Raw genomic sequence first — 18,544 nt, forward strand, 5'->3', positions numbered from 1 at the left:
TCATTTTCCTTAGGTTGTCTGTGAAAGCATTTGTAAAAGAAGAGCCTAAGTTAAATTATCTGTAACAGCTGAAGCAGGGACAGATGCTTAACCAAAGAGTGCCTGGGCATGAGCAAAAGAGCTTTGAGTTGAGGCTGAGCAAAGATGGGCTTCCAGGATCTTTTACTTGCTTCCTGATTGGGAAACTCAGGCAAGATATCCCTTTCCTGAACAGCCAGAAGGGGACTGAGCCAACCTTGAAGGTCCCTGCCAGCTCTGTGATTTTGATCCCATGAGTCCCATTCTTCTTATGTTTGTTTTCAAAAGAGAAAATCCTTCAAACATAGCTATTTTGGTAGTGCTTTTCCTGGGAAGGCACAAGTACATTAATAACAATAATCTTGTCTTTGTATGGTTTCAGGAATTTCGTTTTGGACACCAGGAACCAAGAGAACTCACAATTTGGATTTTTTTGTTGTTGTTGTTAACTAAAAGCTCTTCCCCTCAATTTCCAAATTGTACACTGATCTGATGAAAATTACATAATTATATCGATAGATAATCAGTCAATCAGCAAGGAATAGGAAGACAACAGTGATGCAGGACCAATGTCAGGTTTTCTTCATTTGCTCTTTGCTGCATGCTGGAGATTGAACCTTGTTGACAGCAGGCAGGAAGGACCTCTACCACTGATCTACGTACTAAACTGATCATATTTTCTAATAGAAAATACATACTAGAAAGAGAACATTTCTTATCACTAAGCAAGCATCATTTTACCTGTGAGAAGGCCACACAATTTTGATGAGACTTAGCTTTGTTATCATAACAAAGGACAGCACATAAATACTGGGGGTGGGGGGCTAACAGCCTCAGCTTCCAAAATCTTGTCCCTGTGCCTCCAAGCATTACACAATGAGCAGGGAGGACAGAGAGAACTCTACAGTTCTGATGGAGTTCTGTTCATTTTGACTTCCCAAACTACACTAAATGCAAATAAGCCTCAAGTGGTAAGGCCTGAAGTCCTGTTTGGGCTCCCTGTGGTTTTTAATGAGGATTATGTACTCAAGAAAAGTATCCTGTGTAATCACTAGGCAGGGTTAAGTATGGTGGGAGGAAATGGGAGGGTACGTGATGATTTTTTTCTTCAGTTTTATTTAGGAAAAAAAAGGGAAAAGGGAGAGGAATAAAATTTTGTTATGCCTCGAAGGCAACTGTTTCCTCCACCCCCACGTCCCAGGGACACACTCCTCATTTTGTAATGAATTCCAGCAAATAATCAATATTTACTAGGAAATATGTGCATGGAGCTCTACTGGTAAACATATGAAAAGAGGAAAACCCACCAAATTTCTGAAAAAAAAAATAGTATTTTTTCTAAGTGAATCACAAAGCAAAGCAGCTCATTTTATGTCTGCATTTTGTAGGGGCTTCAAGGTCAAAAGTAAAACAACAGCATTGTGGTTCAATGAACCATCTCAAACTGCACAGTTCTGACATAGCAAATTTGCTCAGTAAGGGGAAAATTACGAAAATACTACAAGATACCTCATCCTTTATTTCTCATTTTTTTTAAGAAAGGATCTCATGTAGCCCAAGCTGGCCCCCAACCTAATATGTAGCTGAGGAGGATTTAAAATTTTGATCCTCTTGCTTTCATTTCCCTGCTGACGGGAATATAGGCATGTGCTAACATGTCCAATTTCATGTGGTCCAGGGGATCAAACCCAGAGCTATATGTATATTTGCCAACTGAGGCACACCCTCAGATTGAAGGTAAAATTTCCTTGAATAAGAAATAGTATATCACAATTGCAATCTATCACCGATTTTAATACCAGCTTATGTCAGTTGAATACTTGGTCTTATGTAAACAGAACTAATGTATAAAACAATGAAACCCAAACTAAAAGGACAGTATGTGATTACAAACAAACCCCCTGAAATCCAGGGTTTTAGCTATTCTTAGCTATGCAAAGCAGAACTTGCATTCCCATTGCCTCTCCCCCACTTTGGTTTTTCTCACAAATTATCAACTTGTAAAAAGATCTTATTTTAATACTCAAAGTTACATCTCTGGAAAAGTGATTATTTCAGCTCTGACACCACCCATTTGGACTAGAAATACATTTATGCTAGGATCCTGGATGATCTCCATCTTAGAGAAACTGTTTTGAGTCCTTAGGGCCTTTGGTCCCCACCCTATTCCTTGTCACTCTTTTCCCTCTTTATTTTTCGTAGGCAAATGAAGAGACTCTAGAGTAGCCTGATTAATGTGAGCCACTAGAAAGAGCAGCGTTCTCTTTCTTGGGTTATAGTATTGAACACAAGTAGTAATTATGATCAGTGGTACAGGTTGAAAGTTTGCTGCTTTCAGAAGCAGTTTCAATAGCTTCTAAACTGAAATCTCAAATGAGCCCTTTGAATTTGTACCCTGCTTGTGATTAACAAAGTATAATATGTTCTCTACTTTCCAGGAAAAATATACCCACAGTAAAACAGTCAAAATTTCATATTACTATGGCCTTTTATAAACAATTTAAGAAAAGCAGCCTTTGAGAAAGGTAATGCTACAAAACATAATGCACGGATTGACTGTAACTATAGTGCTGAGAACTGAGAGAACGCTTGTAGGCTGCAACTTGCTAGCTCAAAATTTGAAAGTTTGTCTTGGACATTTTTTCTCAGGCCAAATCCAGTTGTATTTCCTCATTCCTTCCTGTGAACCCACATTTATCGAAGTCCTCATAAGCACAGAAGTGGTAAAGGCCTATATACCCAAGAGCAAAGCTAGTTTATCTCAATTGAAGCAGTCACTGTCACTACAGTGAGAGTGTTTGTATACAAACTGCAGAGTTTAAAACAAAGCAGTAAGTGGAGGATTTCTGCTTTAGATGTCCCAAAGCTGTAGAGATTTACTGATAACGAGAAAGCTCCATAGGATTTCATTAGAGATACTGTTCACACAAACTTTCCAGTCCTTTCTTCTTTCTTCTTCCACTCCCTCTGCCCCTCTTCATCTTCCTCTTTTTCCTTCCTTTAGTTTCGTCTTTTTAGTGTATGAACCTAAAGTTATTTTATTTTATCTTTATATTATAGGACATCATTTTTTTAATCCTACAAATTATGCTTTTTCCTCAGACTCAAAAGTGATTTAATAAGTCTTGTCAATACTGGTAATTCTATTCCCTCTGTTGATGATTGGCATGAAAATGTGACATTTCTCTTTTGATCAATAACAAAATAGGGATACTCTGAAGACCCCCAGAACTGTATTTATCAGTACTTTAAATTATCCAAAGATCAAAATTGAGGTAAGGGTCATTGACTTATGTAGCTGATTTTCCTCTTGATAAATCCAGGAAGGGAAACATTGCTGCTCTTTATGAAGACCAAAGAACAATATCTTGATCACTGGATTGTAAATACTTAATCTGTTATGAAAATGAAATGTCCTCATGATCATATGTGAGATTTCTCTTAGGAACCTTTCTCGTGATCTCGTTTATAAAGTTTTATGGTCTTCATACTGGTTTACATGAAATCCCTTGGTGAGATAGAGGCCTCATATGGCAACTAGAGATCATATTTTCAGACTGCTACTAATGGTATATGATACGGGTGGTGAAAAGCAAGGGACACCTGTTATATTCTGAGACAGCATGATGCCGTAGATGGAATATCGAACTTGGAATTCAGAGATTTCTGCTACAGCCTTGGTTCTGCTGCATATTAGTTGTATGACTTTGGGCAGGTCTGAACTCCTGGGAACTTTAAGTATTTCATGTCCCAAAAGAAGCTAAATGAAGCTTGTCCAAAGTGATACAGATGCTTTATAGGATGAAATTTATTGGGTTTTCCCAGTCTAATGCCATTTTATAAAGATGGAATATAGTGTGACTATCATAAATAACTTTAAATGATTTTAACACAGGTATTATCTATTAATATTTTTATATTTTCTATATAGCACAAATCTGTGAATATACACAAGAAGCTTAGTGGAGTAAGAAATAAAACAATATAAGTAATATAATTCCCCTCAAATTTATATATACTGTCTCTGTCTCTCTCTCTTTTTTTTTTTTTTTTTTTTTTTTTGATTTTCGAGAGTGTTTCTCCATAGCTTTTGGATCCTGTCCTGGAACTAGCTCTGTAGACCAGGCTGGCCTCAAACTCACAGAGATCCACCTGCCTCTGCCTCCCAAGTGCTGGGATTAAAGGCATGCACCACCACCGCCCAGCTCTTTGTCTCTTTAAAGAGAAAGAACCATCAAAACTAAATTCAGTCAACTTTGTCTTCTCCTCATTGTAACAGGAAATGATTTAAAAGCTTTCAAAATTCAAAAGGAAGTTAGATATTAACTGATAGAGGTAAAAGAGATATATATGAATTGACTATAGCCCAAAACAGTACTTAAAATCATATCATCATTCAAACCTAAGACATTTTTTCTTCACAAAAAATGAATTTCAGAATCATTTTAATCCCTATGGAAGCAAAATGGCTTAAATTTGTTCCTTTAAAGTTTTCCTCTATCTCCCACTTGGCCAGCTCAAATAACACACAAATACACTTTCATAAAGTGAGCACAAAAATTAAGCTGATACTAAGAATTGTATCAATAGTGCTCTAGTCTAATGGGAATTATGTGAGAGAAAGAATTTTATCATCATGTGATATACTATTAGTATACAAAATGAAATGTGAAATGAATATGTTTTGAAAGTTTGCAATTAAAACCACTTTGAATGTTCATGATGGCAATGTGACTTAGAAAAACCAAAGTCAGGAGAATATGGTCACTAAAACACAGAATCACATATACACATGCACATAGAGCATGAAAGGAGGGCAAAGAGACAGAGAAAGGCAGAAGTCAGGGGAAAGAAGGACAAAGACAGTGAGAACAAATTCGACACTTAGTTGACTTGGCTGGTACTCCAGTCTGGTTCTCAAATGTTTTCCTAAGATGTATTCCTGTTAGTATTCAACCTGCTGCACTGTTTAGGAAGCAAGGGAATCATTATGAAATGAGGTGCATTGGAAAGAATTGAGTTCATCTGATCATGTCCTGGAAGGGATTGTTATAATGATATTTCTCTGCCTCTGTCCATTCCCCTTTATTCCTGTCTCTGAATCACCTTCCACTGCCATAGTCAGTCCCCTTTCAGTTTGAAATAAGGCACAAAAAATAGGGTCAAGTGAGTATGAACTGTAACTTGTGAAACCATAAGCCCAAATAAATGTTGTCTCTTTTTAAGGTGGTCATCACACTCTTAAAATATCAGCATATATTATATTATTTGTTAACTATTTTTTTAGTAATCATCATCTTACCTCACAATGTCATATCATTGCTTACAGTTCTTTATAATTGTTTTCCGGAAGAGCTGATAATATGGGACATTTCTATACAGACATGAATTTTTCTTCCCTATGTGTGCTTCAGTGAGGTTCAATAGCAGTTCTTGGTATCTCTTGATTTATTCTCAAGATCTTATGTAAAACATAAATAATATACTAATGTTACAGAATTAAATGTTTTAACACAAAAATAATCCTGAAAGGGAGACTATTTAAAGTTATCTCAGAATGAGCTATCCCATAGCTGCCTTATAAAGTTGACAGGAGTTTGAGAAGTAAGCATTTCATAATCCAAGTAATTAGAAGATGTTCTTAAATATGAAAGGTCAAGGGATAGGATGACAGTGGAAAAGGAAAAGATCCTATTTAGAATTAATGCTGGTAGTTGTATAATTGGCTAGCTCCATTTCTACAATTCATTATTCTATTTTTTCACTTGCTTGTGTTAACTTCAACATAAACACAATATAACAAAATCTTTCCTTCCCAAGCTATGTGGACATTATTTTTCTATAGAATTCTTCTTAATATGGTTGATGATGTAAAACCTTACACTTCAAAAGCAAAAATAAAAATTCTGAAACAATAGTTTCCATAACTTGAAAATCAAGAAATATTATTGATGTCTTAGTGGAAAATAGCTGGTAATATGCCACACACTACAGTGTTCTTTTATGTACGAATACCCATTTGCACATTCACAGAAACATGGCACCCACACTGATGTGTAAACAGAACTATTTGTGAACCTTGAATTTGAATTAGAGAAATCTCAAGCAGGATATTGCAGGATTCTGACTGACCATGTTCACACCGAAAAACAGTACTTGCTTGTTAAGCATGCTCTTCTGGCTTCCTTATCAAGATGGAATTATATTTTGGAATTTTGAAGACATTAGTTTATGGACAGATTGAGCTAATTTCAGTAAAAACTTAATTTTAAAAAGGTGATGGTGAAAACTGCATTTGAAGAATAATCGAAGTCGATTTAAAACAATTCAGAACTTTGCATTTTTTACGACTAAACTATAAAGTAGGAACATAATATGTTGATCTAGCAACAAAACTAAATATGAAGGCCAAAGAAACATTTGGTGCACTAATAATATGCAACTGCTTATGCTTGGCTTGAGAGGGATCAAGACTCTGAAGTTACAAGTGCCTCTCAGTGCCTCTTGGTGATGTATTATGGAGTAACAGAAACAACTGGACATTCTCAAAAGCATTCCTGAGCTAAGACTTAAGCTTCTCAATTGCATTACTCAAGACTAGAATTTCTGTAAGTTTGATCAGATAAAACACACACATAGATTCGAGACTATATTTTAAAAATTCCTCAAGACAGTTTGCAATGAGTTCACAATTCTTACACAATTTGTGAAAAAGGGGCACTGAAAGAGCAAAAAATTTCCACTTAGGTTTTCACTAGCAAAAATTAAAAAATGAAAAATGATTTCTGTGAATTAAGTAGGAATTAACTTCAAGGATACAAGCTCTTCATTGGGAAAAGAAGATTAAAACTACTCATTTATGGAAATGTTGTATCACCTCCCCCTCCTTTTAAAGTAATGGCTAAGTGTTCCACGATGGCCTGGACTTGCTATGTAGCCAAAGCTGACTTTGAACTTCAGATACTCTTGACTTTACACCGTGAGTTCTGGAACTACAAGCATATACCACCAACCTAGCATGCCTTCCTATTATCAGAGCTTCCTAGTTTAGAGAGAAAACCATAAATGAAGTAGCAAAATAAGAATCTATTTATTAAAACAAGTTTCCTATGTTACTTAGATACCTCATTGGATTTACCTACAAGTGCAAAGAAATTGTGGATCTAAAAAAAAAAAAAAATACTGTAGCTTCTTAAAAGCCAAGCTAAGCTCCTAGAGTTATACCCAGAAATAGATGGCTGATGAGCTCTGCCTTTTGCTGCTTCTCTGCTGACATAAGCAACTGAAGAATGTAGAAGCAATGTGCTTGAAAATGAGTAGCCTATAGTCAGGCATGTGGAGGCCAGGAAAGTTTTCAAACAGCTCCAAATGTAGTTGGCGCTGAATAAAATCCTAATCATGGATCTATTTTTGCAATGGGAGCAGGCAACATGGCCTTTGTTGAACTAGTAAATGTGTTACTTTCTCACTTTCAAACAGCTCTCTTCTTGATTTTCTCCTTTTTTTTTTCTAGTAGGAACAGGACAGTTGAGTGATCCAGAGTTAGAATCTGACTGTAGGCAAGTGTTGTAGTAAGAGCAGCGGGGCTGCGTTCCTGGCACCCGGCCGCCTGCACAGCTAGCTTTATATCTGAAATAATTACATGGAAACTGTATTCTTTTAAACACTGCCTGGCCCGGCTAGTTCCAGCCTCTTATTGGCTAGCTCTTACATATTGACCTAACCCATTTCTAATAATCTGTGTAGCTCCACGAGGTGCGCTTACCAGGAAAGATCTTAACCTGTGTCTGTCTGGAGTGGGAGAATCATGGCGACTCACTGACTCAGCTTCTTTCTCCCAGCATTCTGTTCTGTTTATTCCACCCACCTAAGGGTTGGCCTATCAAATGGGCCTAGGCAGTTTCTTTATTAATAAGAAATCACTCCCACATCAGGCAAGTTCAAAAAATTCAGTTTCCTTATCAGTGAAATGGGAGCTGATATGTCCGCTCAACAGGCTCCCAAATTAGGTCATCAGTCAATCTAATCCCTGAGAGGTGATAGGATCATAAGAGCTAATCAGAGGGTTGATCAATTAATGGACTCATAAATTGATGGACTTTTGGGGAGGTTATAGACACTTTAGGATGTAGGCCCCAGTTTGATAAAGTAGAATAATAGACACTTTAGTGGCTCTCTCTTCTCCCAGACCCATCTTTGAAGCTGCTTTACATCCACCATGGGATGAGCAGCTCTGTTTTTCCATACTGAAAGACCCTACAGACCCCCTCCTCAAAACCAGCAGCTAGCATGTTCCCGGGGGAACGTCCTGTTTGCTTGAAAAATTCTCAGGATCAGCAGCCAGCCTGCTCTCGTAAGAACATCCCATTTGCTTAGGAGAGCAGGATGTCTACGAGATAGGATGACTGCAAGGCAGGATATCAATAAGATAGGACATCAACAAAGCAGGTTGGCTGCAAAACAGGATATCTATAAGATAGGAACAGGATGACTGTTGCTGACACCCATGCTGGGAGAGGAAATCATTCATGCCCCCCCTCATTCCAATTGACCGATAACCACACTTCTGCTTCTGTAAACTTGCTTTTTGCTCTTTCCTATAAAAAGCCCGCCCTCCAGTCAGCAGGCGTGCAAGTCCTCTGAAAGACTTTGCCGCCTGCAGGTACCTGTGTTTACCCAATAAACCTCTTGCAATTTGCATCTGTGTGGACTCGGCCTGTTCCTTGGCTTGGTTCCAACTCACTATGGGTCCAGAAACAAGAAAACCAGTCAACCATGGAATATAATTTTTGAAACTCTGAACCAAAATCATTCTCTCTTCTGTAAAATATTAAAGACCCTGGGGAAAAAAATTAAAGGTTTGTAGCTGAGAAATTCCAATTTTAGTGTGTTCAGTGAATTTATCCTATTATTGTCAAGCTTGCCATCAATCTGTGATTTTCATAACATTCAAAAGCGAAACTATTTTTCTTATTGTTTCTCCTTTATATGACTTATTCCAGCACTGGGTGATTAAAGCAATTCCTTAATTTCTTTAGAAGTTGTGTCTTCCTTTTGGTATATCCATCTTCAACATGATGCACTGTGTCTCTCCTGGGATATATAAGAATGCCTCCCAACTGGTTTCTTAACACACAACCTGTTAAATTAATTTTCCTACGGTTTTGGATATAAAACCACCGCAGTTAAGCTAGGGATTAGTGCAGTCACAGCAGCATTGGCTATAGATGGAATTGTGCCACTGTTTTGTAGACTTGCTACATCCCCCTGTGTAGTTAATAGAGTTGCTGTGTCTTGCTATGCGACAAATACTGAGGGACCCATGAAACATATAACCATCTATGAAATGAGAATGTATTTTACAAAGGAAAAGCAGCATTTGTTTTCTTCATTCTCATATTCCCATTGTAATGACAGTGTAGGGCATGTACTAAATCCTCAGTGATCATTGCATGAAGGAGTAAATGAGATAATGAATGGAATTGTATCACAAATGCCTCTAATAACCAACATAGTGGATTGGATGTGTAGTGACCAGAAGATGATTCAAAGAGAGTTGACATTGTTACTTGACATCCAATTGCATGCCATGTTCCATTCAGTTCAAGCTGTGTTAATTCAGTCATCCTTTGGCATGTGCGAACAGGGAACTCATTTATAAACTTGAATAGTGTGCATTCAGACATGATTAACAATGTGAGCTGGAAGCAGCATGACAGCCAGATCCCCTACAGTTTCTAAAGGCAAGAAAGTTGAGAAATTGATGTAAAGAAACAAGAAGTTGCTTCTGCAAAGGAGACAATTCAAAATAGAGCTTAGTCAATGTGCACCGGTTTTAGTAGACAGAAATATGTTTACTGGTAAGGAAGTTGCAGCATATGTTTTAAAGTTTTAAAAAATGCAGGAAAAACTTCTTGAAATAAACAAATGGTCGTTAAATTGCTAAATGTTATTGCTAGAATATGATTCCAAAACACTCACCAAATCCCTACCCCATATACATAAGTATATACATATATATGTACATATGCATAAATACACACACATAATATACATACATATATGTATGTATGTATATATATATATTCACAGAGAGTGTAGAGGGGTGGAGGAAGGTAGAGGGAGAGAGACACATACAAAGTCATAGACTGTGATATATATATAGTGAACGAGGAAGGAGGTAATAGTGGTATCTGATAAATTGACACTATGTCTGCTTTACATATAGGCAACAGCAGCAAAGCTCCTTCACGGAGTGTGGATGACATTCTGAAAAGGGAGCATGGCACTAACAAATAAGAGTTGGTGGCTAAAAGACAAGAACTCCTGAGTAAATTGGCAGCATGGGGACCATGGGAGAGGGTTGAAGGGGAGAGGAGAGGGAGGGCGGGGAGCAGAGAAAATGTATAACTCAATAAAATCAATAATAATAATAATAAAAGAGATGGTGGCTAAATTATTCAAAAGAAGTCATATGTCAACATATGTGACTATGCTTAGGAGTTTAACTTTGTACAGGAAGACCTACCTCTAGACAATGAGGTTGCTTAGGAGTTCTCAAAGGAAAAAAAAAATTAAGAGGTCGGAAATAAGTAAGTTCTATAAGCTTGAAATGCGAATATGCTGCAGACCGGAATGAAGTCCTAAAGTAACCTTAACCATGCCATTTTCTCTTTTCCAAATAGTAGAAAAGTATGTCTTTCTACATCCTCATTCCTGGGAATAACACAAGGGAGGTAAGTGAAGCCCCAGGAGACCAGGTAGGTTGCCTAACGCTCTATGCTAAGCAAGTGATCACATGTTCCCTTTGGGAGCTAGCAGAGATTCTCTTTTCTGAACAAGTGGAAAAAATTCCTGCTCCTCCTGCCTTTCCACATCTCCGGAAAGACAATAACATCTGCTATGAGATCCAGCTGCTTGCACTTAGGAGATAACTGTGTCAAAATAGTAAGCATTCACCCATGCAGGTGCTGTGGGTCAGGGAAGTGCAGATGCTAACTAAGGGCTCATAAAGGTCATCCCCAACAGAGGGCAACCAGAAAGAGCCAGACTGGGAAAACTGAGGCTTTGCTCTACCTAAACCAAGGTTTGCCTGGCAACCGTTGAATTACAAAGGCAGACTTAAATAAAAAGCGAAAGAGCCTACAATGCCAGTGTTTCTAAGTAAACTCAAATGCCCCGCTTATACGGTCCTGACCGAGTTCAAGGCACAGGCACTGTTCCCTCCATCCAGCTTCTCATCTGTGACCCAACAGAGGATATGAACTCTGTCTTTGCAAAGCCCCCACAGTCAAGACAGGAGAGGGCTTCAGAGGCAAAACAATCTCCACGGGAAAAACTCCAATTTAGAATTTCTTGGATAGAAGGGACACAACTCAGCATATTCAAGACTGTTGGGTCAAGTTGATGAGTAGGTGGGGAATTCTCTAGTAAAACGGTGTTTTGTTTTGTTTTGTTGGGGCTTTGTTTCATCTCGCTCCCTTCAGACAACAGACCTCTATTCTGTTTTATGTAGCCCAACTATTTATAACTTCTCTATCACCAGCTCTAAATCACCAACCATCGCAGCTTGAATTTCACTAGTTAGGTTGGGTCTGTGTCTAGGAGACCTGATTGAAGAAACAGGTTAACTATACTAGATGAATATGGATATAAATGTTCGGCAATGCTTTGTTACCTAGTCCCTCTGAGGTTATTTCTTTTACTCTACAAGGGCTGCACCAGCATCTGGTTCCACTGTGTAGGCCTTACCTTCTTAAATACATAGGTGCACACACCCTTGCTTTATTCCCTGCTGGTTATGCAGATGGTGGCTGAAGAGAAACAGGCTCTGGACAAAGACTTTCCTCTGCCTATCCCGGCCAGGGAGAAAGAAAAGATCTGGGTTATTTCACGGATTCATTAGGAATGAGCTTCCCACCCTCCCTCCTCTGTATCTCATCATGTTCTGTCTGCAAAATGCGGAGTTAGGGAGACAAAAGCCCCGCCGTCTTTCTCATCTAACATTCCTTTAAGTAGGAAAGTTAAAATTATAAGAGAAAACAAAAACCATGGAGGAAAACCAGTGTTGGGCAGAAAGAAGCAAGCAACTACAAAAACTAGCTTCTAGGTATTCTTTAAAAGGAAGATGTTATAAAGGTGTAGAACGGTCCGGAAACTGCTCTCTGGCCTTGGTGGGTTGTAGAACTGAGAAACCTTGGGTTGGCGCCAAGTTAACAGTCCTAGGCCCCGCAGGGGGCCAGGCCCAAGTTTTGGAAAACAGAGTCAAAGTCAGGGGCTATTGTGGTCCAGACAGAAGCAGAAAGACACGACAGGCAGGTTTCCTTCCTGCCTCGCTCTTATCTGAGGGTGCAGAAGGCAGTAGAAGCATGCCTGGGGTGCAGGTGAGGCTTGTCTACCCTAAGCGGGCCGTCGGCTCCAGTTCCCCTCGCTTCCCAACTAGCAGCTTCCCACCCCCACTCGTTTCCACTCCAGCGCTCTGGCCCCCTCCCGCTCCTCCCTCAGCACCTCCCCGGCCCCGCCCACGCTCTCCCACTCGGCCTGAGATGCGTCATAAGTAGCCCCGGACCTGAGCCTGCAGCAGCCTGTGGAAGGAAGACAGGGAGAAAGTTAAGTGCAGCTTGGACTAACGAGATCCCCTCCTCTTCCAACCTGCAGCCCAGGATACTGATTCGAGCCGCGCCTTACCGCGCAGCCCGAAGATTCACCATGGTGAAGATTGCCTTCAATACCCCCACGGCGGTGCAAAAGGAGGAGGCGCGGCAAGATGTGGAGGCACTCGTGAGCCGCACCGTCCGAGCTCAGATCCTGACGGGCAAGGTAGTTCCCACTCGGCCTAGGTCGGCCTGCTAATGTTTGGGAATGGGGAGAGAAGGGAGGGTATACAGGTGAAGAGGTTAAAATGTTAGGTGTCCCGTAGTCCTCGAGTTCCAGGCAGGCCAGCTGTAAATTGCATGGGTCACCTTTTGCTCCGCTTCGACTCATGCCCCTCTGCATCCTTACAATTCCATCCCTTAACGCCACCTATTCCAGGAAATTGTTAGAAGAAGTTTGAAGAAATTCCTCCATGTCATTTTGTTCTGGGAAATGGGTTATGGAATTAGCCAGAGACACAATTATAGCTACAGGGAATGAACAGCCACATGGGCTGAGCAAGGGCAAGAGACTTAACTGTTCTTTCTTTACTTTTGACTTGAGTGAAATTATGTGAATCTGTATCTTTGTAGGATTGCTGATTTGGGAAACAAGGGGCGGCCTTAACTTCAAGCTGTATGGGTTGGGGCAAGTTGTGTGTGTCTGTACAACACACACACACACACACATTTGCGTGTATTTTTAGGTAGACACTGTTAACGGTTAGGTAATGGAGCTGTCAGAAACATATATTGGATTTAATTCTTGGCCAAACTCTTGTAAAAATAAATTTTGAGATACTCTTCTTTTTTTCTTTTGGTTGTTATTTCTTCTTGAGCAATATCCCACTCCCCTCTTACAGATGTCTGAAGCATTTCCAACGTTGCAGTTTAAACAGCTCATTTTCCATGCACTGGAGAGGTTCTCTCTTCCCAGGTTGTTTGTCTAGTTCAATATATATATATTTCTTTTAAAAACCAACGGCGTTTGGAGTGTTGATAAACTATCATTTTTTTTCCTCAGTAAAATCTCAATTTTAAAAGGCGACCATATTTTCTTCTGCATCTGTGGAATCTGCAGGAATGGGACTTGATCTGCCCTAACTTGTCCTGTTGTCTTTAGAAAGTTTTCCCTTTTAGGTTTAAAGTGGCTATTTGAAAAGCGTTTTGAGTGAGCTGTGGGTTCATGTAGTAAAATGTAATTCTGCATACAGTTTGAGATGTTAATGCGCTGCCGCAGAACTTCCATCGTGGAAACTTTCAATATTGAACGCTGCAATCAAACTAGCTTTTGTGTATCACACATTCTGGAACTCAAAAGCAACACCCCCTTGCATTGTTGAGGTTTTAATTAAATAGAAGGTCAAATATGTAGTTGTCTTCCTACTAACTTTATAAATGAACCATGGCCAGATTTGAGGGGAGGTCTAACTAGATGCCAGTAGTTAAAAATAGCCACACAGTAATCCTTTTTTCCCCTCACCACCAAAAAACTTCATGAGTTGTGGAAAGATTCAATTAATATGTAATGCTTTGTCCAGTCCTGTGGTGAGATGAGGAATAATTAAAGACAAATATCTCCTCTTTGATTTTATTTCTTTGTTAGGCTTTAGAGAAGCCGCAATAGAACCCTACCATGGCCTCTTTGACAGTACTACTTGCCATATCACATTGCGATACAGGGATTAGGCCTAATCAACAGAGATCGAACACGAACACGCTGAACTCTTATTGGCAAATGATATGCAGTAACTTTTAAAATACACTTTGAAAAGAAATTAGCTATGATAATTGATTCATTCAATTACATTGAATTCCAACAGTGTTAAATGAAAACAAAAGAAATCCTTATTCTTCCTGACCAGGCGTGTCTAGCTAAACCAAGACCCTCATACTTTAGCCATGCTTAATGATAAACTTCCTGAATTATTGGAAAAGAGAAATGAAGTTACAGTACAAATTGTTCTTCTGTCTCAGTAATAAGAAAAAAAATTCATTCCTCAAAGAATTTCAAATTAAGCTATTATGTGCTTTTTAGCAAGTCATTTCATCTTTCTGCGCCTAAATTTAATTATCTAAAATATGCCTTCTAAGAACCCACAACTGTATTACAGTAATTAGTAGTCAAAATTTAAAATTTGGTTTCTGTACTGCTAAATATTAGTTTAGATTTTTTAATGAAAACAATTACGGTATTTCAGTATGTGTTGAATATAATTGATGAAATAAGCTTAATTAAATTATTAAGAAAATATAAATTTCAAATTTTGACCTTTAAAAAATATATTTATTTTGCGAACAAAAATTATCAAATGATTCTCTACCCTTCCTTTTTTGCACATTAACATACATTTTTCACCAAATTGTCTTAAGATCAGTTAAATGTCCAAAACAGCAATTTCATGAAAAATTCTAATGGTAGACAAATTAAAATAATTTTTAATACTAACTTGTATTGTCAGGGCTGAGATTTGCTGCCTTCACTTATTCTCTCGCTGAGTAATAATGTGGCTGAGGGGTATATTTTGACATGAAAATTGAAAATAGTAGGCCTTTTAGTTCCATGCCCTATGGAGGGTGCAGTTAATCAGTTACTTTTTGTTTTCTTTAGAATCCGTCAGCAAATTATTGATTTGACAGAACGTTTAAATCACTGCTTAACAAACAGCTCTGTATGTAGCAAATCCTCTGCTTTTAAATCTAGCGTTTACGCTAGGACTTGGAAAATAGCATTATTGCAGTATATAGACTAATGGACAATACCAGGAAACTTTATACTTAATAATAAAGTTAGGACTATTAGAAAATATATAATTAACTTCAATTAATTTCTAAAATGAAATAATTCCTTTCTAACTTGACAATAAAGCTTCTTGAAAAGTAGCCAACGAATTGAAGGTTACTAGTACTCCTTTAAGCTGATAAATTGATTTCAAAGCAAGTAGCAAAGTGTCTATTTCTATAGACTAAAAAGCCAGTGTTTATAAAACTATGATTAGTTTCAATTATTTAAAGAGCATACTTTCTAGAGACAACCTGCACTATATCATATCTAGTTAAAAATACTCTTTATCCATTAAACATTTGTTTAAAAAGTAGATCTATATTAAGTATTTTTATTAAAATATGTCATTCTATAAATTAATGGTTATTTTAACATTCTACAAGTACATATTTTAAAGTAACATATCTATATTTAATTTTGAAAATGCTAGAAGGAAGGCTAGTGTTAGTGAAGATATTCTATATATATTAGCATCAGAAACTGTCTTCAAATGACTTTAGATTAGTTTGTTTTCAAAATATTTTGCTTTTCAGGGGTGATAAGTTGCACACAGAAGCAACTGTCTAAAAATATTATCTTTTTAATTTTTGTTTCTAATCAATAGGAGCTCAGAGTTGCCACGCAGGAGAAAGATGGCTCTTCTGGGAGATGCATGCTTACTCTCCTAGGCCTCTCATTCATCTTGGCTGGGCTGATTGTGGGTGGAGCCTGCATTTACAAGTACTTCATGCCTAAGGTAATACTTATAGCTCTTACTATTTGGAATTACTAATTGCCATGTATTTCATTAGCAACCTAAATAACTATGTGGTGGTAACCAGAGAAATGAAGACTTGAGGAATGTTTTCAATGACCTTTCACTCTCTGCCATTGCTTAGGTTTCATAACGCTGTAACAAACAAGTCTCAGGTTAACACGGTACATGAGTGTAAGAGACAGTTCAGGTGTCATGGCGATGAATATTGCAAAGTCTTAAACTTCCCTTTTGTCTCTTAGAGCACCATTTACCACGGTGAGATGTGCTTCTTTGATTCTGAAGATCCTGTAAATTCCCTCCATGGAGGAGAGCCATATTTCCTGCCTGTGACCGAGGAGGCTGATATCCGTGAGGATGACAACATTGCAATCATTGATGTGCCGGTCCCCAGTTTCTCAGATAGTGACCCTGCGGCAATTATCCATGACTTTGAGAAGGTGGATTTGTCTTTCTTGCAGTTATTCAAAACTTTTCTCTAGTCCTTCTTTACTGAAATACAATGAATTTATCCATAAATAAATGGCCTTTTGGAGCCAAACCTTTTCATTGTGTTGTTGTTGGGTAGGCGTAGTAAATTTTCAAAAAAGATCTGGCTGTTTGTTCTGATGGTACGTGAAAATCTGAAGTATTAATACGCATCGTTTTTCACCTCCCCAACAGGGAATGACTGCTTACCTGGACTTGCTTTTGGGAAACTGTTATCTGATGCCCCTCAATACTTCCATTGTTATGACTCCAAAGAATCTGGTGGAGCTTTTTGGCAAACTGGCAGTATGTATTTCAGAGATCATTTCTTATAAGCACTTCCAAATTTGCTTCATTATTCAAAAAAGTTAATGAATTGGGCCAGACATTCCATCTCGTTGAAATATTTTTTAATGAAAAGTGTAAGCTGTGCCAAAATAGATGGAACTGAGGTATTTTATGTTAAGCAATGTAAGCCAGTCAGACAGACAAATGCTTTATGTTCTTCATATATAGAAGCTAAAAGTGTTCACCTGAACACACAACACTGTTGAGAAGGGCATGTATGTAGGGGGAGGTGCATAAAGGGAGGTTGGATTTCATCAATGCATGCTGTGTGTATGTGCAAATAGCACACTGAACTTGAAACTCATAAATGTCTATATGTATAATAAAAATAGTATATAAAACTGCTCTTAAATGAATTCTATTTTTAATAATGTCTATTTTTAAAAGGATGTAAGTGGGAATTTTAATACCGTCGTTAAGAATTTATTGTCTTAATTTTTTTCTTTGCACTTTTAGAGTGGCAAGTATTTGCCTCACACTTATGTGGTTCGTGAAGACCTGGTTGCTGTGGAAGAAATCCGTGATGTTAGTAACCTTGGTATTTTTATTTACCAACTTTGCAACAACCGAAAATCCTTCCGCCTTAGACGCAGAGACCTCTTGCTGGGTAGGTAATTTATTATTTTGGGGTGAGCAGAAGAGAGTGAGGGTAGACTGCATGGAAACGAACATGTTGACATACCTCCTTATGGACATAGACAACTAAAAAGCCATCTTTTTATGTCTTCACAGGTTTCAATAAGCGTGCCATTGACAAATGCTGGAAGATAAGACACTTCCCCAATGAATTTATTGTTGAAACCAAGATCTGTCAGGAGTGAAGAAGGGCAGATGAAGAGTATCCTTGGTAATAAGAAGTCAGCAGCTTACAGTGTGACTTTAGTAATGGGATACTCATGATATTTACTCATACATTTACTCTATTGCTTATACTGGAAACGGAAAGGGGGGGGAGAAAACTACTAACCACTGCAAGCCATTGTCCAATTCAAGTTTAATTGACATCGCTTGCTGTTTGCAACAAATTAAATGATGATCTTTTTTTGAATTTATAGGGTTTAGATTCCGAAAGCAGCATGAATATGTCATCTAACATCCTGACAAAGTCCATCCTCTGTTTTTATTTAAAGCAAGCTCCTGATAAAATCATATGGAAAGAGCATGCTTTAAATTTAAAATATTTCAAGTTGTTTTTGACATTTTTGTGTGAAGCATGTCAAATCTCTTAACATTTTTTTGCTTCATTCTTCATTTTGTTCAATTCTCTTGACTTTAGAGATTACATTTTTTGCATTTCTATCAGGTGCTCTGTAATGAATCTGACTCATATGTGAACAATAGTCATGAGGAAGTAATTTTTTACGCATGTAATGATTCTTTCTCACTGATATCTGTGTTGTGAAATCCACATAGCTGTACAGGTGCTGAATGCTGTAAGGAGTTCTGGTTGTATGAATTCTACAACCCTATAATAAAGTTTACCAAATTCAATCATGTTTTATTTTCATCATTTGACAAATAATGTGGAAATTATTATTT

General features: G+C 38.0%; 1 protein-coding gene across 1 annotated transcript; it reads left to right on the forward strand.

Moving 5' to 3' along the window:
- The first annotated feature begins 12,555 nt into the window (after positions 1-12,555).
- On the forward strand, positions 12,556-18,496 carry Itm2a (integral membrane protein 2A). The gene is made up of 6 exons (XM_050128972.1): positions 12,556-12,837; positions 16,040-16,171; positions 16,432-16,629; positions 16,853-16,963; positions 17,462-17,612; positions 17,738-18,496. The coding sequence occupies exons 1-6, from the start codon at positions 12,727-12,729 to the stop codon at positions 17,824-17,826; spliced, it is 792 nt and encodes a 263-aa protein (XP_049984929.1). The 5' UTR covers positions 12,556-12,726; the 3' UTR covers positions 17,827-18,496.
- Positions 18,497-18,544: the final 48 nt, after the last annotated feature.

This window comes from Alexandromys fortis, unplaced genomic scaffold, assembly GCF_014885135.2.
Source record: "Alexandromys fortis isolate MF-2015 unplaced genomic scaffold, M_Fortis_MF-2015_v1.1 scaffold_251, whole genome shotgun sequence".
Taxonomy (NCBI): domain Eukaryota; kingdom Metazoa; phylum Chordata; class Mammalia; order Rodentia; family Cricetidae; genus Alexandromys; species Alexandromys fortis.